The sequence below is a fragment of the Danio rerio genome, chromosome 21 (genome assembly GCF_052040795.2).
Source record: "Danio rerio strain M-AB ecotype USA chromosome 21, GRCz13ab, whole genome shotgun sequence".
NCBI classification, from domain to species: Eukaryota; Metazoa; Chordata; class Actinopteri; order Cypriniformes; family Danionidae; genus Danio; species Danio rerio.
Genome location: NC_141041.1, coordinates 23,826,675 through 23,851,092, shown reverse-complemented (window position 1 = coordinate 23,851,092; position 24,418 = coordinate 23,826,675). Strand labels below are relative to the sequence as shown.

The window sequence follows — 24,418 nt, the reverse complement described above, 5'->3', positions numbered from 1 at the left end:
CATTTAAAAGCTTAACTAGGGTAACTAGGTTAACTAGGCTGGTTGGGGTAATTAGGCAAGTTATTGTATAACGATGCTTTGTTCTGTAGACTATCATACAAATATATAGCTTAAAGGGGCTTATAATTTGACCTTAAAATGGTGTTTAGAAAATTAAAAACTGCTTATATTCTGGCCAACATAAAACAAATAAGACTTTCTCCAGAAGAAAAAAATTATCAGACATACTCTGAAAATTTCCTTGCTCTGTTAAACATTGTTTAATATATATAAATATATTTTTTATAAATATAAAAAAAATAATAATAAAAAGGAGGTTTAATAATTCTGATTTCAACTGTATGAAAAAAATAAAATAAAAGATAAATTAAAACTAAATACAACATGGAAAATTGCAAATTGTTTAAAAATAAAAAATGAAGGACAAACAAAAATGTACTACAACAAAAAGTAAATAAAACACATTTCAACAAAAAAAAATACAACAATGCAAATTAAAGCTCACTAACAAATAAAACAAAAACATACCTCAAAACAAAACTTAAAACAAAGGAAACATTAAGCAAAACATATAACACAAACCCAAAAATAAGAACATAAAACTTAATATAACTGGGTGTCCGCTGGGTCTTAAAAAGTATTAAAAGTTGATCAATCAACTATGAGAAAATTAAGGCATTTATAATGTATTAAAAAGTCTTAATCAAGTTTTTGCAAGGTCTTAAATTCTGTTCAAGCATTGTCCAAAGTGTCTGACTCTAAAAAAGCATAAATATATGCTGGGGTGCGTCCGGCCAAACTCCTTGGTCTTTTGGTTATGTCACGTACTTTGCGACAAATACGAGGAGGTGAATTCATAGAGCGAAACAGACAACACAGAAACAGTTTGCGTACACCTGGTTGGAGAAAGATGAGCTTAAACAGTGCCTGAAGCCTGCCGCTGAAAACAACCGCGTAATTTATTCTTTCAAGCTTTGTTTTTTCCGAGCTTATCCGAGTTCTGTTGCATGGTTGTGCTCTATTGATATATTAAACTAAAACTGTTTATTAACAACTGTTTATTAACTGATTACAACTTGAAGTGCAGATGAGGTCTTAAAATATTCTGATAAGGTCTTTAAAAAGTCTTAAACAGGTATTAGAATTACCTTTAGGATTCCTGCAAATACCCTCTATAAAGTAAAACAATACACATTTTATTTATAGTCTTTATTTGAAGTCTATTATACATTTAAAAATTTACAAATTCAAGCTGCATTAAGTAAAGTAGATTGGCTTCAACTGGAAATGTCAATACATGAAGGAAATCTAACAGTCTAATCAGTTGAAAGTGTCTTTAAAGTAGTAAACATACTGTACATGCTCATAAAAGTAATATTCAATCATCAAGATCTGCTCATGTCTTCTATGTGCACCCTCAGAACTGCAGTATGCTATATTTAACCTGAACTAAATCCCGCTAAACATTTTCCCCTTTTTGACTATAGGTTACAACACAGGCGATCGGTCATAAACAGCAGTTATCTTCTCTGATGGTCCATCATCTGTACTCGCAATAGCATGATCCTCTGCTTTATCAGTCGGCTTGTGTTTACATCCATTTTTTTCTTCCTCTTTTATCTCCCAGGGAAGCGAGGCCAAGAACTCAACGTCAGAGGACGATATAAACGCAGACCTGGCCTACAACAGTCTGAAGGTAAGAGTCAGTGCTGACGGTCAAATGTCTGTCTTGGTGCTTGTTGATTTATTCTGCACTTCGGCCGCTCTGTTGCTGTTGCTCATCGTGCTGCCTGTTAAACTGTGGGTGAGTAAACTGGGACCAACATTTTTACAGAGCTGACATTTTAGTTTTTAATACCAATTCACAATGTCTTTTAAATATTGTTAAATAAACTTCTGATTTGCTGCTTATCGGAAGTTAGCAAGGTGCTGTTTAGGATGAAGAGATCAGTCTTATGGTTATGCTGAATATAGCATTAGCTGGTAATAAGCAACTAATATACTAATTATTCCTAATAATAATTAAGAATGGTATTTCTTAATAGTAATTCTTATTTAATTGTGAGAATTGGTCCCTAAACTGAAGTGTTATCTATGTGGAGTGTTTTGCCTTAATTTTTAGTTAAAAAGTCACTTGCATTGAGCAACTGATTTCATTTTAAATAAATGAAAACAAGGATGTGTGGACTTTTATTATGTAATATTTATTTATATATTTTGATCAACATCTTGCTGACAAGATAACATTTAATATGATTATTGTGTATATAAATCACTTTTGTAAATGTTATGTTATCTGGATACCAAATATTGACATTTTCTATTTGACTAAAATCTGCAGACAAATAATCAAACAATATACACTCACCGGCATCTTTAGTAGGTTCACCTTACCTAATAAACCTGTACCAGGTTGGACCCCCTTTTGCCTTCAGAACTGCCTTAATCCTTAAATTGCTGAACCATTGATACAAGGCAGGATGAATCCATGCTTTCATGGTGTTGATGCCAAATTCTGACCAGACAACGCTTTTATTGTCCAACTTTGGTGAGCCAATGCGAATTGTAGCCTCAGTTTCCTGTTCTTAGCTGACAAGTGGGGCACCCTGTGTGGTCTCCTGCCGCTGTAGCTTATCCGCCTCAAGGTTTGACGTTGTGCATTCAGAGATTCTCTTCTACATACCTCGGTTGTAACAAGTGGTTATTTTAGTTACTGTTGCCTTTCTATCAGCTCGTACCAGTCTGGCCATTCTCCTCTGTCATCAATAAGGCATTTGCAACCAAAGAAATGCTGTTCACTGGATATTTTCTCTTTGTCGGACCATTCTCTGTAAGTCCTAGAGATGGGTTTGAGTGAAAATCCCATTAGATCAGCAGTTTCTGAAATACTCAGATCAGCTCGTCTGGCACCAACAACCATGCCAAGTTCAAAGTCACTTAAATCACCTTTCTTCCCCATTCTGATGCTTTTTTTGAACTGCAGCAAATAGTCTTGATCATGTCTACATGCCTAAATGCATTGAGTTGCTTCCATGTGATTGGCTGATTAGAAATGTGCGCTTTTGAGAAGTCGGAAAGGTGTACCTAATAAAGTGGCCGGTGAGTGTAAAAGTAATAAGTATATTTATAATACTCAATATATAGTATTATAATAGAGTATATAGTGTAGTAATCTTATGTAACAATTTAAAACATTTGCAAATATATATATATATATATATATATATATATATATATATATATATATATATATATATATATATATATATATATATATATATATATATATATATATATATATATATATATATAGGGATCATTTATCCCAAAATTCAAAAATAAAAAATTAAGTAGTTCGACAGTTTTGTGAATTTCTTTCTTCTGTTGAAAACAAAACAGCATATTTTGAAGAATGCTGGGAAATAAAGCAGCCATTAACTTCTATAGTTGGAACAAAAACTATCCTGGAAGACAATGGCTTTTTTTTTTCAACTTCCTCTAGTACATCTTGTTTTGTGTTCAACAGAAGACTCTCAAACAGGTTTGAAATTTTCCAAGTGAAGGATGAGTAAATTATAACTTAATTTTAATTTTTTGGTTGAACTATCTGTTTAAATAGAATCTTTTGATCGTCATCAGACTACCTTTGATTTAAATTTGCCTGATAAGATTTGTTGGTATGAAAAAATGATTGCAGTAAATGACATTTTAGCAGATGTCTCCTCATTCATAGAACTTCAAATGAATGAAAACGTGACTGTGTGGAATAGACTGGATGTTTGATCGAGTATAATGTCTATTAGATCATATTTATTTCATGGAAGACCGCTCGATTAACCTTAAAAAACAAAACAAAGTGCTATCAGGTTAACTCTTTTGCCAAGGAGCAAATTCAGGAAAGTAGCCAAATAAACTTTTCAGTCTTTATACTTTTGTCTGGCTAGAAATATTAAGTATTATGTACCTATTCTAACACAACATTGTTTTGACAGCTTAATGTCTTTGAAACAAGCTCTTATCTAAGTTCTGAAGAGTAATGCACACAGTGTAAAACTATATGTGATAACTAAAAGGTATGGAATGAAAAGTAATGAGTTTAAAAACTTGTGAATGTGTAAAACTTGGATGGATGCATGGATGGATGGATGGATGGATGGATGGATGGATGGATGGATGGATGGATGGATGGATGGATGGATGGATGGATGGATGGATGGATGGATGGATGGATGGATAGATAGATAGATAGATAGATAGATAGATAGATAGATAGATAGATAGATAGATAGATAGATAGATAGATAGATAGATAGATAGATAGATAGATAGATAGATAGATAGATAGATAGATTAAGTCTTTAAACACTAAATTACATTTTAGTAGGTGCGTCATAAAAAAACAAAAAAATATGATTAATAATATAAGTCATTATTTTTGGCTCAGAAAAAAACATTATGCTAGAAAACATTGCTATTAAGTACTCAAATTTGCTTCTTTTGTCCTAAACTTTCTTTGAAAGTTTGAATTTAAAGTTCTAAAAATATCTAAAAACCTTGATTTCCAGGGTAGTTTCTAAATTCCCTCATTGTTGAATTCTCACTGGCTTAAAAAAATCAAGCTGCCGTCCATTTAGTGTATAACCTGTGAAGCCTTTAGGAACTTTACTTTGTCATATCACTGTGATCTTCCTCAGATACCTCACATGCCCTTAATCCTTCCATATCAGCCATCAGGTATTTATCTGAGCACGAGGGTGTGTTGAAACCCCGACAGCAGGTTCAATTTTACAGCTTTAAAAAACTCAACTCTGACCAGAGAACAAAGTACAAGAGTGAAGACACCAGAGCTAAACACTGATCTGGAGCCTGCGCAGCTTAAGGCAGTAGAGTTGCGTAACGGATTTGTTTGTTTTCTTAATGCACCCCAACTTTGCTCTGTGAGCTTATATAATAATTGCTGATGGTTCTTGTTCTGCAGCGCTCAAGCTCTCTTTGATCAAAGCTTTAGCTCATAGGCATTAGATTCATGTGGTTACAGGCTACAGTTACTGTAGTCAGCATTGCTGTTTTTTAGGGAGTCCATCTCATTCTGTATCTTTCTCTCACACAAATAAACTGTCCATAAGTTCTGGATGATGCACAGCTTTTTGTCTCGGGTTGCTTGAAAGTTAACCACTCTTGATTTTTATCTGCATTGTTTTGGTGATTAACAGTTTTATTGATTCCTAAGCAAAATACACAATAGAATACAGTATTTCTGTACAGAATAACCATTGTACCCTGTTAACAAACCCAAACAAACTAGTCCCCAACTAAGAAAATGCAGTCACAACTTGACTATAATAAATTAAATTAAAAATTTCGATATATAAGAGTCAAAGTGAGAAAAAAATAAAAATAAATTAGGTGAATAAATAAAATATAAATGATTTATTAAAAAATAAATAAAATATAAAAATATAAATAATAAAATAAAAATATCCTTATAAACCCATTAAATGTACCCATTATCTGCATGGTTTTTGAGATTTTGAGCTTAATTTGTCTTTATTTCATGTATTAAAAAAAAATATATATATATATATATATATATATATATATATATATATATATATATATATATATATATATATATATATATATATATATATATATATATGTATTTTAAATGTCCAGTATCAAAATCCTAAATTTTTAAGTGAGAATCTAAGGAAAATGTCAAAGGCAGTTAGTCTAATTTGACAAAAAACTCTTTCCACTTGGAATTGTAAGGTTATGCATTGCATAAAGCAATACTTTTCAAGAAACACTATTGATTTATATTTGAAATAATATTCTAAATGTTTGTTTTAAAACCTAAAATTAATGTTGTAACAATGAAAATAAGAAAGTTCAATTTAAAGCTGATTATGACATAGCAGTGTGTGTGTGTGTGTGTGTGTGTGTGTGTGTGTGTGTGTGTGTGTGTGTGTGTGTGTGTGTGTGTGTGTGTGTGTGTGTGTGTGGATGTTTCCCAGAGATGGGTTGCAGCTGGAAGGGCATCCGCTGCGTAAAAACGACGTGCTGGATAAGTTGGCGGTTCATTCCTCTTTGGGGACCCCGGATTAATAAAGGGACTAAGCCGACAAGAAAAAGAATGAATGATAATATAATATAATATAATATAATATAATATAATATAATATAATATAATATAATATAATATAATATAATATAATATAATATAATATAATATACAGTACCAAATAACTAATCCTATTTTGTCCGTTACATATAATTAATTAATTATTAAGTACATTAATACATTATTGCATGAGCTGTAAGTATAAATTATCTTTGCTTCAGACTAAAAGCTGCTACTTTCACTGGTAATTGTTGTAAATAAAATTTCATCAATTATGAATAGTTAACTATTTGATTTCTTAGGCTTATTATTGTCAATTTTAATACATTTTAACAATAGACAATAGACAACATTACTGTTCACCTAAATCAATGTTTAACTTGTATTGCCTTACAAAAACCAATAAAAAAGACTGAAAATAAGATAGTTTAAAATCAAATACACGTAATTTAAAATAATTCACTCTTAAAATATTCAAAGGCTTTCAACTACACAACTTTGTGTAAAATAACAATTTATTGTAAAAACTAAAAGCCAAAATGTACTTAAAGAATAAAGTCACAGAGTTTCAAGTTTTAAAAACATTTTAAACACCATATTATAAAATGTGTTCTTTTTACAGCGGCAAGAGCTCGAAACAGAGAATAAGAAGTTGAAGAATGACCTTAATGAGTTAAGGAAAGCAGTGGCCGACAGGGCCTCTGAGAACAACTCATCCAATGAGCTTCAAGATGGCTACAACCTGCTGCTCAGTCAGCTCAAAGCGGCCAATGAGGAGCTGGATGTGCGCAAGGAGGAGGTCCTGATGCTCAAGACCCAGATCGTCAACTCAACAAGACAGACAGAAAACTTAAACCACATCGTGAGTCTGAAAACATTACCTCTCATTAGTCCATTTTTTAGCATTTAACTGATTTTGATTTGTTTTTAAAGGGATAGTTCACCCAAAAATTTAAATTACCTCATCATTTTACTCTCCCTCATGCGGTTTTAAACATCTTACTTCTGTTGAACAAAAAAGAAGACCTCTATAGTAGTAAAATCCTTACTGTGGAGGTCAATGGGTGCCAGCTACCAGCATTCTTCAAAATGTCTTTTTTTGTGTTTAACAGAAGAAAATAATCTGAATTAGGTTTTGAATCAGGAGTATGGTAAGTAAATAAGGACATCATTTTTAAATTCTAGGGTGAACTATCCCTTTAATGCTGCTTTATTGCCAATATTTTTCGTTTTTTACTCATAGTTCATCAGCATCACATTAAGCTTCAGTGAAAGTATCTTGAATTTTCTTCTGTGAAAGCAGTCAAACGTGATGATATTGCATGGGATAAAGTAAGCAAAGGAAGGTTCAGTGTATTAAGGATGGAGCTTTGCAAAACCTGCACTGCTAGTGACTTTATATCCACCTGCCTGTGTGAATCTGCTGAGGTTGGCAGATCAGTGACAGTATTGATTATACCCAGATAGAAAGCCCTTTTCTTGTTTTCCCTCAGTTGTATGTCTCTCCCTCAGATATTTTTTCCTCTCCAAAAAAATTGTCTCGTTAAAATTGAGAACAATACAGTATACTTTTTCTTTCTGCTTCACTAAACAAAAATTAATCAATTACCCCCATTGATATCTTTATTTCATCTGCACAGAATTCCAACGATGTGTCTGAGTGGACCGACAACAAGAGCCCTGTGAACACGGAGGACCGCGTGGATGCGCCTGCATCAAAGAAGTAAGGCAGTGTAGTCTGCATAATGAAGGGCTTGACACCGGTTCTCCTTCATGCACTTATTTCTCTTTTTTTTAATGAAGTTGGAGTATTGAACGCTGGCTATCTGAGTCCAGGGCAGGTCTCTGATTCAGCTCTTCATGCTGTGTTTACTTTCATTTTCAGCAGTGAACCTCTGTTTTCTGAACCACATTTTGGGTCATGAATTAGCATAGAGTTAAGCTGCAAACTTAAAGAGGCACTGACAGGTTTGCATGTAAAGGTTGTTCTGTCAAATTTATAGACTTGCCAATTATCACTTTATTTATTATTTTTTTGCCACTCAACTTGCATTTTTTTTGTTCTGTTTGACATTGCTTTTATAATATATTAATGTCTGATGATCTAAATCCAATTCAGGTTAGCTTTCAAGATAACCAACCATATAATTGGTGGCAACAGTAGTTATTTCTTGGTGAACTGGCAGATGAGGCAGTAGAAAAAGCTATTTCTCTTAGAGAATGAACAATTCCTCCTGATGATCTACAACTTTCTCTTTTACATCCTTATCTGCCAACAATGGCAACGAATAATCAAATCATTTTTACAAATAATAATTGGCATGAGATCAACCAGAGTTTATATAGAAGATGCTTTTCAAATGTTATTTTTTGAGTCCAGGCATGATCAGGCAGTTTATACCAGATGCCGAATTGGTCACTCTAGGTCAGAGATGCCCAAACTAGGGCTCACGGTAACCTTTGATTTGGCCCGCCATCCCATCTTGAGAAGAGAAGGAGGATGATGGAAACTGTTTAGAGATTGTCTTTTCAAATGTAATGTAATCTTTTGTTTGTTTGTTTTATTGTTAAAAGCTAATTGAATTTAAATGTTTCAATTAAACGAATCAGATTTCGTTTAAATGTACATGTCTGACGGATAGAGGACAATGCAGAGACTTTGGTGAGCAAATCAAGGCAAAGGCAGATTCTGCTTGACTAGTGTATTTAGCATTTAACTCCATTGTTATGTTTTATTACAATAAGTTATCATTGTAAAAATTCTTCTGCATTAGTTAATACAATTAGTAATGTTTTCGGTTTATTTTTTAATATTATGAAACTACCCATGGCAACTTTAATATGATATAGCTTAGTATATTTACCTTCTGCCCAAGGCTCATAATAATATTTGGTTTTTGGCGGCAAAAAGTTTGGGCACACCTGCACAAGGTTGACAAGTTGTATTAGAATGGTGAATTTTCAAAACTCCTAGACAATTTTTTTATACTGGGAGAGTTATAATGGATGCTTTCAAAAATATATGACCAAGAAGAATTTATGGTTTTTATCACAAATTGATCTGAAGCTAATTTCTAATGTTCTTTTATGTAACTTTTCATTTATTAATTTCTATTTATTTATTCTGTATCATTAAGATATGGTTAAGTCATTAATATATAATATGTTTATATAATAATAATAATAGTAGTAATAGTAACAGTGAACTTTATCAAATGAAATGAGTGTCGTTAACTCAAATTTTGCTGAAAGTTAATTCCTAAAATAGTTTAAGTGACCTTGACTGTTTGGGTTTTACAGTGTATCAATCTTGCCATGAAATATCAAAAAGTTGCTAATGTGGCAATAAATAAACAAACTAAAATGATTTATTGATAGTTAAAGTTGGAAAAAAATGAGAATAAAAACAAAGATTAAAACATGGAACATGAAAAATGAACTACAAGTGTTACATTAATCAAAAGTGAAACATTTGTGATGTTTTGTTTTCCCATTTTTAAAAATATATATTATTCAAAGAATGCTGAAAAGAAATGATCTTTCTACAAAATATTAAGCTGCATGACTACATCATCCTGCTGCAGTTAATTATTAAAGTAATTATAAGAATAATAAACATTTATTTTAAATTGAAGTAATATTCTCCCCATGTTTGTGTGGGTTTTCTCTGAGTGGTCCGTTTTCCCCCCACAGTCCAAAGGCTTGTTTGTCTATAGGTTAATTGAATAAACATAATTTGCCATAGTGTATGTGTGTAAATGAGTGTGTGTGGATGTTTCCAAGTACGGGGTTGCAGCTGGAAGTTGGAGGCTGTGTAAAACATATGCTGGATAAGTTGGCGGTTCATTCCGATGTGGTGACCCCTGATGAATAAAGGGACTAAGTTAATAATAACTTATAATAAATAACTAAATCAATAAATGAATGAAAATATTTTGCAATATTAGACATTTTACTGCTTTTATGACCTAATGCTGATATCTTGGTGAGCAAAAGAAATGTACCTCTATCCTAACTTACCTTTAAATAATCCCAGACTTTGCTGACAATGTTGCAATTAAAATTACTGACAAGTTGGCTCCCAAAATTCACTTTTTGCTCCAAATTATCACTTACCAAGTTTTACTTTTTGAACTACAATAAAAATTTTAAGAAGGACCCCAGAGTACAGCCTATTTAAATTTTCATCTTTGGCTTTTTATCTTTTTATGCCAGTTCACCCTTAAACCTGTTCAGTTTCCATCAAGGCTGCTCTGAATTCATAGCACCTTTCTTTCTGTCCTATTTTTAAAGTGGTCTGTTGAAACAATACAAGTCTGAGAGTGACAGATGTGAGATGAGGTTCTGATTACTTGTGAAAGAATTTTTTTTTTTTTTCATTCCTCGTGTTCTCAGGTTTGGGCACTTTAAACACCTTCTGATTTCTCATGCATGCATTTTTCCCCTCCCTTTTCTCTGTTTCTCATTTCCTGTGGGTGCAACATCTCCTTGCAGACATTGCTTAGGCAGGCAGATCACTTAGAAAAAACTGAAACCTTATGCCTGAAAAATTACCTAGCTGCATGACCTCTTTACTTGAAGATTTGTGGATAAATTGTAATTCAGATGTGCCCTCAGACTGATTTAACCTGTCATGCTTTGCTTTGCTGAACTAACTGGCCTTGCCTTCTTGTCATTCTTCTCTTTTGCTTTCTCTCCTGCTGCCTTTCCTCTGCCTCTTTGGGCTCTCTTGCACTCGGATGGCAGTAAAGCTCAAGACTGGGGTTATTTGAATGAAGATGGCGAGCTAGGCCTGGCCTACCAGGGTCTAAAGCAGGTTGCCAGGTTGTGCTTTGATTTTTATTTTTTCACCACCAGGTTTTTGCTGGGTCTTAATAACAGTCAAAATATTTATAAATTCAAATTATAGGCTTTAAAATCCACTGAAGTATTGTGTTCTAGGTCTTTTTTCCTGTAAACAAACAGGCTTTTCATTCTTGCCGTTGTACTACTGTTTAATCAACAGGGGGCGCTGTTTTGTAATGACAATTAGTGTAGAAGTAGTTTGGACGTGGACTTGCTGAATGGATTTTGGTTATGTATAAACTGAATAGGTTGTGGATACATTTCAAGGACACCCTTTAAATGTTACACTAAAAAGTAAAACCAACACTAAAATGATTCAAAGCATCACCTAATACCCAGTAATGAGATTATTAAATGTGATGTTAGAAGTGAATATGTGACCCTGAACTACACAACTAATAAGTATCCTTTTAAAAATACATTTAAGAATCATCTGAAATAATCTTTGTTGTATTATTAAATATAGTTTGTTAGGATAGGACAATATTTGTCTAAGATACAACTGCTTGACAATGTGAAATCTGAGGCTTTTAATAAAATCTAAATATAGAGTAAATGGCCTTTCAACGTTGTCTAATTGACATGCTTAGCAAAGTAAATTACTAAGTAAAAATCAAGTTGATATATTTAAGTTTACATAGTAAAAAAAAAATCTTATTTTAAACATTACTTTTACTTAAAGTACTAATAATTTTTGGCATAGAAGGAAAATCCATAATTTTTGAATATTTTGGTTCTAGTTTTTGCAGACATAAAAAAACAAAGAACAGACAGACAAAGACATCATGTAACAATAAGCTGTGCATAATATAAAATAAAGCATGAAACTAGGGGAAATGGCGAGATACAAGACACAGTATATCTAAATCTTTCCAAATGTAAAATGGAGGTGAGTCCTAGAAGGCAGCCAGAAGAAAGAGGCCTAACATTTTTCTTCCAGAAACAAAGGATAACTTTTTAGCTGTAATCATGCCATACTGGATAGGTAACCGTACGTTTTGGTTGAGAGTCTCCAGAAAATCTGACCAGCTAAAAATTGCTATCATTGGGTCAGGGAGGAAAACACAATTGAAACCTTAGCAAAGAACTGAAATATTTCTAAACAAACACTCTGAATTTGATTACAGGATCAAAAAGATGTGCTAATGTACAGTTGAAGTCAAAATTATTAGCCCCCTTTTTCACAGTATGTCTGATAATATTTTTTCTTCTGGAGAAAGTCTTATTTGTTTTATTTCGGCTAGAATAAAAGCCATTTTTTTAAACACTACTTTAAGGTCAAAATAATTTGCACCTTTAAGCAATATATTTTATCGATAGTCCACAGAAAAAAACGCTGTTATACAATGACTTCCCTAATTACCCTAACCTGCCTAGTTATCTTAATTAACCTAGTTAAGCCATTAAATTTCACTTTAGGCTGTATAGAAGTGTCTTGAAAAAGATCTAGTAAAATATTATTTATTGTCATCATGGCAAAGATAAAATAAATCAGTTATTAGAAATGAGTTACTAAAACTATCATGTTTAGAAATGTGTGGAAAAAAATCTGCTCTCTATTAAACAGAAATTGTGGGGAATAAACGGGGGCTAATAATTCAAGGGGTTTAATAATTCTGACTAAACTGTACCCTCGGCAGTTTACACTTGTCACATGTGGGGGAAACCGAGGGATAGAATTTACTAAGCTTTGTTTTAGAATATTGGAGTCTGTGTAATACTGTGTACTAAATGAGGTTGTGTCTAGAATTTACAGAACATGAATAAACGGATGAAAGACATTGGTTAAATCCCACACACTGTGTTTTTGGCCAGAAATATACTATTGGCCAGAAATATACCTGTGCAACATAAGATTGGTTTTATGTTGCAGGGTCACATATATGGATGATATGGACATGTAACTTATAAACTGACTATTATTATTGTTCTTTAATAAACATTCAAATTTAATCAACATTTTAATGAACATTAACCTTTAAATTAAAACTGATTTTTTCTGCTCTTGCAGGCTCATTTCCTAAATTTAAGTGATTAATTTAGGTTACATTTTATATGTAAAAACAAATAACACACTAAATGCAAACTTTAAAAAGCTTTGGACAACCTGTGCGTGAAATATATGCGTTGTTATTCCTCAAAGCTTCGAATAGAGAGACTATCAATATATTAAAATCTTAATACTCGTTGAAATACTCCAATAGGGTTTTTTACCAAAAAAAGTTTGTATTCTGTGGTGATGTAGTTCTTTATTTTGCTAGTTATAAAATATAGTAAGCTGTATTACAGCTGCAGATGACATTTGCGATGTACAGTAGGTTGTTATTTTAATTCATAATGGTCATACAAAGGTCTTAAAGGGGCAGTTCTCACCAAAAAAATAAATATCATTATTTACCCAAGCATGACTTGTTCCAGATCAACTATATTGTACACAAACATATATATATATATATATATATATATATATATATATATATATATATATATATATATATATATATATATATTTTTTTTTTTAGAATGTTGGAAACCGGAAACTATTGACTTCCATAGTAGGAAAAACAAATACTATAGAAGTTAATGGTTACCAGTTTTCAGCATATTTCAAGGTATCTTTTTTGTGTTCAGGTTTGGAACGAGTCAAATGTGAGTAAATGATGACAGAATTTACATTTTTTGGTGAACTATCCCTTGAAAGACCTTGAATCTGACTGGTTGAGACCTGCAGAAACCCTACATACATTTACCTGATCATATATTAATTTGTGTCATTTTTGTGAAGCTTTAACTGTCAGAGTTTGAAGTGTGTACACAGTTGACCTTTTTATAATGTTGTGCTGCATGTTTGTTTGTGTTTAGACTGCTGGAGACCCAACTGCAGACCCAGACTCGACAGCACAGGGATGAGTTGGAAGCCCTTCACACACAGATCGAGCTCCTGAAGGACAATCTGGAGAAGAAGCAGGACATGCTGGACCACTTCTCCACACTTTCTCCTGATGCTCTGGTGGAGTTCAGCGTGCAACAGGAGATCACACGCCTCACCAATGAAAACCTGGTGAGAGATGATTACAATAGAATAGAATCAGCAAAAATACATCTGTATGCCGATGACACAATAATATATACAGCAGCACATTCTTTAAATCAAGCTGTACAACATCTACAGATTGCTTTTCAAATATTGCAGTGTACGTTGCAAAATTTAAAATTGGTTTTAAATTCAAAAAAGACTAAATATATGATTTTTAGCCGTGGCCGCACTAAGTCAACAGATCAGACTATAAAAACTCTGAACGGTGTTCAAATAGAAAGAGTTAGCTTTTATAAATATCTAGGAGTTTGGATTGATGAGAGATTAGCCTTTGATATACATATTGACAAGTTACTGAAAAAGCTTAGGCCAAAGTTAGGTTTTTTATACCGGTCAAGAAATTGTTTTCCTTATAAAGTCCGCAAAAAATTAGTAGAGAGTACATTTCTGTCTATAATGGATTATGGTGATCATCTCTATATGCACGCAACCGCTACCCTATTAAGAAAATTAGATTCTGTTTATCATGCAGCAATACGTTTTGTCACAGGTGCAGATTCACGGACGCATCACTGTATTTTGTATGATTCCTTAGACTGGTTATCTCTATATCAAAGGAGAAAATTACATCTGTACTTATTTATTTTTAAAGCTCTTTTAGGTAAATTACCATCCTATATTTTTAATTTATTAACATTTCACACCAACAATCAAAATACTAGATCTGGTTCATGTATTCGTCTGATAGTTCCAAGGGCATTATCAGAACTTGGCAACGTGCTTTTTCCGTTCACGCTCCCAGGGCTTGGAATGACCTGCAAAATCAGCTCAATCTTGACACTCTTCCGACTCTGAGTACTTTTAAACATCTTTTATACAACATTTTAAAGGACACCTGCATTTGTTTGTTATGAGCTGATGTTTTTAAGAATGGTGATTTTGTAATTTTGTGGTATTGTTTGTGATTTTTATATGAAACTTTATGTGCTGCCTGCCATCTTGACCAGGTCTCACTGGAAGAAGAGACAGTACTGTCTCAATGTGATCTCCTGGCTAAATAAAGGAAATACATAAATAAATAAATAAATATGTTAAAAGAATTTATAATTTTTTAAATGTGTATATATATTGCCATTTCTGAAATATACATATTTTTTATCATCAGAAACATTATGTGACTTAGTCCATTCATTCATTCATTAGATATTTTTCATCAGCTTAGTCCCTTATTTATTAGGGAATATATATTTTACATTTGTTTTAAGCATGAACGTTTAATTTAGGTTAAATTAAGTTTAAACAATTTGTCAATGGGGTAACAAAAAAAACCTTGAAAAGGTAATATTGTTCTACAATAATATTTGCTGTAATAAATCTTTTTTAAACTGTTATTAAATTTGCCTGGTTTTAAGTGTTCCTAAATTTCAAAAAGGAATGCAGACATCATTGGATTGGTCTCCAAGAGTGTGTTACATGATAAAACGTATACATTTAACACAATATTAGATTAGATTCAGCTTTATTGTCATTACACATGTACAAGTACTAGGCAACGAAATTCCAGTTTAGGTCTAACCAGCAGTGCAATAGCAGCAAGTGCAGGAGACAGGTATACGTTATAAATCAGTTGTCATAAAAATAAATCAGTTGTCATAAAAATATCATCCACATGCATAAATGTAAAGAAATATGTAGTTTATTTGTTTATATTTTAACCATTTTAAAAAGAGCAGTGAAGTTAAATTTGTATCCTACTGACAAAACATTGACCAATAATAATATGACTGTGATGATTTTGTTATGCAGGACCTAAAGGAACTCGTTGAGAAGTTGGAAAAGAATGAGAAGAAGCTGAAGAAGCAGTTGAGGATCTATATGAAGAAAGTGCAAGAGCTGGAAGGTTAGATGTCTACCTTTGCTTTGTTTGTTTAACTTTTCCTTTAATACCAGATGCTGATTGGCTGTTTGTTTTTTTGCAGTGACTCAGGCCACTAAAAGCAGACCGGAGCTCACTCGTCAGTTCACTGTCCAGAGAAGAGAGAAGGACTTTGAAGGCATGCTGGAGTACTATAAAGAAGATGAGGCCTTGCTGGTCAAGACTTTAGTTACAGGTATGTGTGGTTGGATGCAGACAGGTTTTGAATGTAGAGGCTTAGAGTTGGCATAAATACCCAAGTGTTGTTTTTTTTAGACATGAAGCCCAACGCTGTGTCCGCCACTGTCCCCTGCCTCCCCGCATACATCCTCTTCATGTGCATCCGTCACGCCGACTACATCAATGATGACCAGAAAGTTCATTCACTACTGACCGCTACCATCAACGCCATCAAAAAAGTGCTGAAGGTATGAAGCACATCAGCTCACTTCCAGAATTCACAGCATACTTAGTTTAAGGGCTGTTCATACCAAGCACAATAACGAGAAATATATTTGTGTTCATACAGATTAACGTTAATGATCTGTTTATTTTTATATTATTCCTTTAATCTGGCATTATTCCTTGTAACCAGCAGGTGTCCTCATTGTGAAACTACTCTATCTGAACACTATTACTATAGACCGTTTCAATGTGGCCATGTTATTGGTCCATGAACATTTCCTGCTTGTAATCTAACTTTTTCATAAACGTAACAAGAGGCAATTCAATCATAACTTAATGTTAAAACAGTGATCATAACATTATTGATCAACGTGTCTCTTTTTGGATTCTCAGGGGCTATAGAAATTAAAAATTTGAAAACAAGATATATATTTGGACCATTGTTTTTTGTTTACATCTCTCAAAATGGGCTTTACTACTGTATACTTTAATTTATCAGCACGCCTTTCATAACTTCCATGTATTTTTAAATTATTATATTATGTATTATAGCCATTTGCTTCCATGATAGTCGTTATCTCTAAATAATCTTTTATTAAGGGATGTGCTGTTGGGGATGTTTTTATCCACTCTGGGGTGTTTTTGATTCTTAATTTGGCCATATTTTTTTCCTTGTTTCAGCTAGTGAAGTGATTTTGGTGACAAATCTTTTTTTGACACATATTTTGAGAAAATGCTTTGAAATTAAAAAAAAAAAACTCAACGATACACTCTTGCCACATTTACTACATTTTTTATATGTTTGCATAAATCTGTTAATCAACCTCAGTCTTGATCAAAACTGCTAAATTGTTTAGAAAATTACTGGATTTTAACTCTTTAATTGCTAAATTCGTAAATGATGTCACTGATTTGGTGGAAAAAAACACACAAAATGGCGTATTTTTAATATAAAAAGTTATGTGGACTGGATTTTTTTAACCGTTTATCAAAGTGCTGGACATGTAAAACAACGTTGTCTTTAATTCATTGTTTTTGATTGATTTACATTTTTTCTCCCTAGTTTACTGTTGGTGGCTGTTTTAGCCACATTGACTTTCATTACAACCACATTTATTGATTGTAAGGCCATGACATCATAAACATACGTTTGTGATTGTTGGTGGTTTTCTCTGTTGGGAAGAGGTAAAATTTGTAGTTTTTACTGTTGATCATCAGTTGACACCAATAACCCTTTAAATATGCCTGTGCAAAAAAAGCTTAGTGAGTGTGTGAGAGTGACCTTTGTGCACTTACCTTGATGTGTCTGAGAGAATCAAAATATGCATCTCAGCTCTCAGAACTACATGTAATAAATAAAACCAAGAAAAATAAATCCAGTCCACAATTACTTTTTTAATATTGAAAATATGTCATCTTGTGTTTTATTCACTAAATCAGTGATGTCATTTTTGAACACATAAATTTTAAAAACATTTAGTAGTGTTGATGAGGACTGAGGTTGACATTCATCAGCTGGGATAAATCATTCTGAAAGAGATCCCAATAATATTGCTCCTCTGTATCTATATGCTTGTAAATGTGGTGGTGGGAACTCTGCTATTCTTTAAAACTGTAAATGATCTTTATAATTATCGTGCTTGATGTGAACAGGGCATAAGAGTCATTAACAGGATAGTTCAACCAAAAATACTATTTACTCAGCGTTTACACTCCCTCAAGTGACTTTTTTTTATCTTGTAAACACAGATGAAGATGTTTTGAAGAATTTTGGAAACTGTGGAGGTCAATGGCCACTGCTTTCCAAAATTCTTCAATCTTCTTTTGTGTTCATGAGAAGAAACTCAAACAGGTTTGGAACGAAGTGGAGGAGTAAATGATTACAGAACTCTCATTTTTGGGTGTATTTCTCTTTATGAAAAGTTAGAATTTGTCAAGTATTTATTTAATTGATCAAAATTGACAGTGAAGACATTTTTTAAAAGTTATTTTTAAATAAATGTGATGAAATCTTACCAATCCTTAAACCTTTAAACAGTAGTTTGTAAGGCAATAATTATAGGTTATCAATCGTCTGTTTTTTTGACTGTCTAGAAAAACAACGATGACTTTGAGATGACCTCCTTTTGGCTGGCAAATGCAAGTCGACTTTTACACTGTCTGAAGCAGTACAGCGGCGATGAGGTGAGATTTTAGACTTTTTACATTGTTTTATTTATATATACTGTATATCTGATTATTTAATTTTGTGAATAGTAACTCAAGCTCCTTTTACCCAATTTTATTTGGTCATTTTGCAAATAAATAAGCTCAAGTGATGCTTAAAAAGTTGGCTTTTAAAGACCATATTAACCCAGTTTTAATCTTTGTGTAAAGTTTTTTTTATATTTTTCTTAATCTACATTCTGGTGACAGTTACACTGTTTCCACCTCCTGGTATTAACATTCAATTTAACATTTCTATGTTATTGTGCAAGTATTAACAGGAGGTTGATTGAGACCGTTTCTATATGTATTTAGCAGATTGAAAGTAAACTACGGCAGCTGTAATAACACAAATAACAGATTAGATTACAAATAACAGCAAAGTAGTTGTTTTTCTTGATAATATGTTACAAACCAGCTTCAGATGTCAGCAATTCTGTTGCTGTCTTTTCCTATCATGAGATAAATACATCTCATGTATTTATCCTTTCCTTTTCTGACTGTAAATGTCTGGTCGCTGGAATCATGTGGACAAACACAGTAGGGTACCAAGCCCTATTTGTTAAAAGTTGATATACATGAATCTGAATTATAGAGTGTCCTATGTGTATCACCCATGGCTTTCCGATCTTTGTTTATTTTTTTAATAAACAGTGTGAGATGTCATGTGATGTTGTTCATCTGAGGTGTTATCTTTCAAATTTTAAGACCTACCAAGCAGTTTTTTTTAATGTCTTGAAACTAAAAAACCTGAAATTCAATAGGGTGTCTTTTTACACGACTGTAGTTACTTAAAATAAGCCAATAGTCCACAGGGGAGCATCAAAAATAAAGTGTAACCAGTGCTCGGTATGATTTGCCTGTCTAATTCTGTCCTAGGCGTTCATGACCCAGAACTCTGCCAAGCAGAACGAGCACTGCCTGAAGAACTTTGACCTGGCGGAGTACCGACAGGTTCTGAGTGACCTCTCCATCCAAATCTATCAGCAGCTTGTGAAAGTTGCCGAGGCCAACATGCAGCCCATGATCGGTAGGTGCAGAGAGACACCAAACCAAAGAAGATTGATCATTAGCACAGTACATTTTTTCATAATGAGTGTGTTTTGTAGTGTCTGCCATGCTTGAGAGCGAGAGCATCCCCAGCCTGGCCGGAGTGAAGCCCATGGGTTACAGGAACCGCTCCTCTAGTGTGGACTGTGAGAGTGGAGGTCCCGCAGGATACACGCTTCAGGCACTGATCAAACAGCTGGCTCAGTTTTACTCTACCATGGCGGACCACGGCCTGGACCCTGAGATCAGCCAGCAGGTGCTTCGCCAGCTCTTCTACTCCATCAACGCAGTGACCCTCAACAACCTGCTGCTGCGCAAGGACGTCTGCTCCTGGAGCACCGGCATGCAGCTCAGGTACACATTTTTAATGCTTTTAGGCTAATTAATATTTTTCTCAGCAGTCATCATAGTTAGGTAAACTTAAAGAGCAGTGAATGGGTTTAATTACAGCCACAAAGTCAATAAGGGCTTTAAAATGTGCATTTGTATTAAATGTTTGATGTAATCTTAATCAAAATATAAAGAGAGGGTGGGGCAAATAGTAGCATGATTAGCATGATAGTAGCATAAGCTCTTTTTTTAAAAACAGCCAATAGCATTTCGTTTTCATTACAGCTCTGCCTTAAATAAGAAGCGCTTTGAAGGTGGTAGTGGGGGTGGCGGGGGCATGTTAGATACTAGAGCACATTTGATTGGTCAAGATTTGGTAAGAATCATTGAAAAAAAACGTTGATCCATTTAGACGGAACTGCAAACTGCAAGCTTTGGGTGTTTACGTCAGGTTTATATCATCTAAACATGAAATTCGTCAATGCTTTGGAGAGCACTAGACATTTAACACTAACATACTGATACTAACACCTGAAAAACATTATTTGCCAATGGTGCCAATAGCCTAGTGGTTTTTGCAGCAACATGTTGCACTGAGGTACTCATGGCAACCCAAGTTCAAATCCCGGCTCGAGATCCTTTGCTAATCCTTCAAGTCTCTTTCTGCTCCCAATGCTTTCCTGTCTAAAATCTCCACTGTCCTATCCTAATAATGGTGAAAAGCCCCTAAAAAGTAATAAAAAAAAGAAAGATATTTTGCATGTTACCTTGGTGAAAACCCTATGTAAAGCATCATTTGTTTGTGTTTATCTTTTTCTTTGATCATACTCTGGAGTTTAAACAGGTCTTGGTAAATTGGGTCTTGTAGATGGTTTGTGATGTGTTTTTTTTAGTCCTGGGCAAAAATTGATTCATCTCATCTAAACTAAAAGTTTGTTTTGACATTTGAATTTAAGTGTGTGTATATTTATTATGCATGTTCTGTGTAAAAACACATGCCTGCATAAATCTCACAAATTGTTTATTTATATTTAGATTTAGTATATACAAATAGGTTCATAAATATTTGGACTTCGACACAATTCTAACATTTTTGTGTTACAAGATGTGCTTTAACTGCAGACTTTTTACATCTAAATCAGGTGAAAGCTGTAGGAATTACAACCGTTTGTATATGTGCCTCCTACTTGTTAAGGGTCCAAACGTAACTGGACAATTGGCTTCCAAGTTGTTCAATGGCCAGGTGTGTGTTATACCCTCATTATGTCAATTACAATGAGCAGATAAAAGGTCCAGAATTCATTTCAAGTGTGCTATTTGTATTTGGAATCTGTTACTGTCAACTCTTAAGATGAGTTCCAATGAGCTGTCATTATCTGTCAAGCAAGCCATCAATAGGCTGAAAAGAAAAACACCAGAGAGATAGCAGAAACATCAGGTGTGGCCAAACAACTGTTTGGAACATTCTTAAAAAGAAAAAAATGTCCCAGTGAGCTCAGCAACACCAAAAGACACGGAAGACCACAGAAAACTGCTGTGGTGGATGACCAAAAAATTCTTTCCCTGGTAAAGAAAACACTCTTCACAACCGTTGGCCAGTTTAAGAACACTCTCCAGCATGTAGGTGTATTTCTGTCAGAGTCAACAATCAAGAGAAGGCTTTACCAGAGTGAATACTGAGGGTTCACCACAAGATGTAAACCACTGGTGAGTCTCAAAAACAGGAAGGCCAGATTAGAGCTCTAAAAAAGCCTTCACAGCACTAGAACAATATTTTATGGACAGATGAGACCAAGATCAACTTGTACCAGAGTGAAGGGAAGAGAAGAGTATGGAGAAGGAAAGGAATGGCTCATGATCCTACACAGTGAAGCATGGTGGTAGTAGTGACATGGCTTGGGCATGTGTGGCTGTCAAAAGAACTGGTTGTCTTGTATTTTATTGATGATGTGTCTGCTGACAAAAGCAGCAGGATGAAATCTGAAGTGTTTCAGGCAATATTTTCTGCTCATATTAAGCCAAATGCTTTAGAACTCATTGGATAGTGCAGATGGAAAATGACCCAAATAAAACTGCTAAAGCAACCAAAGAGTTTTTGAAGTGAAAGAAGTGGAATGTTATGCAATGGCCAAGTCAATAACCTGACCTGAATCCGATTGAGCATGCGTTTAACTTGCTGAAGACAAAACTGAAGGGAAAATGCCCCAAGAACAAACAGGAACTGAAGACAGTGGTTGTAGAGGCCTGGCAGAGCAACACCAGTAATGAAACCCAGTGTTTGATTTTAAGTTTGATTTATGATTATTATTCTGTCTAATTACTTTTGGTCCCTTAACAAGTGGGAGGCACATATGCAAACTTTTTGATCTCAAATACCCTCAAATTAAAGCTGACAGTCTGTGGTTAAAGCACATCTTGTTTCATTTCAAATCTATTGTGTTGGTGTATAGAGCTAAAAATGTTAGAATTGTGTCGATGTCTAGTTCTTTTTTGTTTGTTAATTCTTGCTTCTTTCTAATTTTGTTGCATTCTTTGCATAGGTAAAATATGTCAAATGTGAAACCTTTTTGCAATCTTTGACTTCAAGAAAACATAATTGACTAAAAAAAGTAATGTCAGATGAATGTAACGTGTGGTTTCAGGTACAACATCAGTCAGCTGGAGGAGTGGCTAAGAGGGAAGAACCTGCACCAGTGTGGAGCTGTGGCCACTATGGAGCCGGTCATTCAGGCCGCGCAGCTGCTGCAGGTGAAGAAGAAGACATCACAGGACGCTGAAGCCATCTGCTCGCTCTGCACTGCACTCAGTTTACAGCAGGTACACATTTAGCTTTCATTTTTTTCCTTTCTATTTGTTTTGTTTTGTTTTTACTTTTATTAACTCAATTTTGCTCTATCTCAGATTGTGAAGATTCTGAACTTGTACACACCACTCAATGAGTTTGAGGAGCGAGTCACTGTTTCCTTCATAAGAGACATACAGGTAAAATGAAGCACACATACATACATGCACTTATAAATCAAAACATTTAAGCATTCCATATTAAAAACAATGAAATTTTGAGGTCACAGCACAAGTTACAGAACATACACCTGCTTGAAAAGTATAATGCTGCGTCCCAATTTGCATACTATCCGCCCTAAATAGTATTCGAAATTAGAATTAGTATGTCTGAAACCATAGTATGTTGAAAAAAGCATGCCAAAGATTCCCGGAGTGTCTACTATTTCTAGTAAAAATGCGAAATGTAGAACTGTCCATAGTCTCACCCAGACCTGGCCATTTTACGGCCAGTGAAGTATTTATTTAATTTAAATTCAACTGCAAAAAGGGCCTTTCAATGCACAGGTCTGATATTGCGAGTGAACAAAAAGGGACTTTAACATATAGCATCTTTTGCCCTCTCAGTTTCATTATTTTAAATGGAGACATGCCTGTTCAGCGCGCAAATACTGTAGGAAGAGATACACATGTGGTATGTCACGCTCACGTTTTCCAGGCGACACGGGTTGAAAAAAAATCTAAACATTTCAGTGCAGCAAGCGAACCACAAGTCATGTGAAAGGAACCAACCAGGCAACTTCACACTTTGTATAGAATTACACAGTAATAAAAGTAGACTAATTACCTCAGATTAATGGTTTAACAAATGCAGATACAGATCCTCTCTCAGTGATGATCATTACAGCACATATCCACCTCACATTGGCCTGAATTCAGTGCGCTTGTTCAGCCCAACTCAGGCTAGAATTCTCTAAGTTAATATAAAAATTAAGGATAAATAAATAAAATGTACCTAAGGTGAAGCAATCAAATTATGAAGGGAAAGAAGTAGAATGTTATGCAGTGGTCAAGTCAATCACCTGATCCGAATTCGATTGAGCCTGCATTTCACAAAACTGAAGGGAAAATGCCCCAAGAGCAAACAGGAACTGAAGACAGTTGAGTAGAGGCCTGGCAGAGCACCACCAGCAATGTAAATACCCACCGACATGGAACTTTCGCCTGTGTTATGGTACCTTGTTGCAATTTTAGTTTCCCTAACGGGATAATAAAGCAGAGTCTGAGTCACTGTGGTGTTGATGTGAGAGTGACGTACTGCATGTGTATCTCTTCCTATTTGCGCGCTGAACAGGCGCATCTCCATTTGAAATAACGAAACTGAGAGCGCAAAAGGCATAGCTAAAGTCCCCTCGTGTTAACTCGCATTGTCAGATCAGAATGAATATTAACTGAAGTAAAGCAATCAATCAAACAACCCCGTGGCATTTATATGAAGTCAGTATTGTGATGCTGCTCTTTAAAATACTTTTTATTTAAAATTGATTCTTTTTTAAACGAGAGTTTTTATGAATGTTAATTGAATAGTTTCACAGAATGTTTTTATTTTTTGAAAACAAATACCTGTATTGGTCTAGCTTTCTATACCCCCCAGAGTCTAATGTGGACCCTGGAAAAATTAGTTGCACACCCCTGCTCTAACCACTAATATTGCCCCAATACAGTG

General features: G+C 34.1%; 2 protein-coding genes across 12 annotated transcripts in view; both read left to right on the top strand.

Annotated features, from left to right (window-relative positions):
• Nucleotides 1-24,418, top strand: part of LOC147838831 (odorant receptor 131-2-like) — a 1,093,102-nt gene that overhangs the window by 179,961 nt on the left and 888,723 nt on the right. The gene's annotated exons all lie outside the window — the stretch shown is intronic.
• myo5b (myosin VB) overlaps nt 1-24,418 on the top strand; it is a 101,027-nt gene that overhangs the window by 73,858 nt on the left and 2,751 nt on the right. For 7 of the 10 annotated variants that reach the window (XR_015519645.1, XR_015519644.1, XR_015519643.1 and 4 more), the window contains 12 exons: nt 1,628-1,696; nt 6,747-6,986; nt 7,765-7,847; nt 13,832-14,030; nt 15,813-15,906; nt 15,986-16,117; nt 16,198-16,349; nt 18,421-18,510; nt 19,411-19,561; nt 19,641-19,935; nt 22,554-22,728; nt 22,813-22,893. Coding sequence is in view for 6 of the 10 variants with exons in the window: in XM_087300141.1 (XP_087156267.1) it covers nt 1,628-1,696; nt 6,747-6,986; nt 7,765-7,847; nt 13,832-14,030; nt 15,813-15,906; nt 15,986-16,117; nt 16,198-16,349; nt 18,421-18,510; nt 19,411-19,561; nt 19,641-19,935; nt 22,554-22,728; nt 22,813-22,893 (1,761 nt within the window). In the remaining 4 variants the exon portion in view is untranslated. Of the gene's footprint in view, nt 1-1,627; nt 1,805-6,746; nt 6,987-7,764; nt 7,848-10,870; nt 10,949-13,831; nt 14,031-15,812; nt 15,907-15,985; nt 16,118-16,197; nt 16,350-18,420; nt 18,511-19,410; nt 19,562-19,640; nt 19,936-22,553; nt 22,729-22,812; nt 22,894-24,418 lie in introns of all 10 variants that reach the window. The other 3 variants (XM_087300143.1, NM_001161632.2, XM_087300138.1) reach the window with 2 other exon arrangements.